Source organism: Pteropus vampyrus, unplaced genomic scaffold (assembly GCF_000151845.1).
Source record: "Pteropus vampyrus isolate Shadow unplaced genomic scaffold, Pvam_2.0 Scaffold982, whole genome shotgun sequence".
Lineage (NCBI taxonomy): Eukaryota > Metazoa > Chordata > Mammalia > Chiroptera > Pteropodidae > Pteropus > Pteropus vampyrus.
This window is the reverse complement of record NW_011889763.1, coordinates 11,081-11,840: the sequence shown is the minus strand read 5'-3', so window position 1 is coordinate 11,840 and position 760 is coordinate 11,081. Positions and strand designations below refer to the sequence as shown.

The window sequence follows — 760 nt, the reverse complement described above, 5'->3', positions numbered from 1 at the left end:
TTAAGAGGAGAGATAAAGAGAATTATACAATGTAGTGTCAGTCTACATTGCTTTCTCATGCCTGAGTAAGATATGTGAGGTAGGGATTTTAATTTTTTTTCACTTCTATATCCCCAGCATCTAGAAAATATACCTAGTAAATACTAAACACTCAATAAATATTGAATGAATAATGGACGAATAAACAAATCTCAGTTTCTTGTTTCGAAGAGAAAATGAACTCCCTGTGCTGATCCAGGGATATGCAGTAATTATGGGTCTTTTCACAGCTCACAAACTCATGAAACTCTCCAACAACTCCAGTATCATCACTGGCTTCATCCTCCTGGGCTTCCCTTGCCCCAGGGAGGGGCAGGTCCTCCTCTTTGTGCTCTTCTCTGCTGTCTACCTCCTGACCCTCATGGGCAATGGTTCTATCATCTGTGCTGTGCACTGGGATCAGAGACTCCACACGCCCATGTACATCCTGCTCGCCAATTTCTCCTTCCTGGAGATCTGGTATGTCACCTCTACTGTCCCCAACATGTTGGCCAACTTCCTCTCTGACACCAAAGTCATCTCCTTCTCTGGGTGCTTTCTCCAGTTCTACTTTTTCTTCTCGTTCGGTTCTATAGAATGCTTTTTCTTAGCTATTATGGCATTTGATCGATACCTTGCTATCTGCTGGCCTCTACGTTACCCTACTGTTATGACTGCACATCTCTGTACCCATCTTGTGGTCAGTTCTTGGGTACTTGGTTTTCTCTGGTTCTTGATTCCT

The 760-nt window shown here is 43.3% G+C and overlaps 1 protein-coding gene across 1 annotated transcript in view; it reads left to right on the top strand.

Annotated features, from left to right (window-relative positions):
- Positions 1-247: 247 nt before the first annotated feature.
- Positions 248-760, top strand: part of LOC111734335 (olfactory receptor 11G2-like) — a 1,049-nt gene continuing 536 nt past the window's right edge. Inside the window, exon 1 of the mRNA XM_023526516.1 lies at positions 248-747. Coding sequence (XP_023382284.1) covers positions 254-747 — 494 coding nt within the window. The 5' untranslated portion in view covers positions 248-253. The remainder of the gene's footprint in view (positions 748-760) is intronic.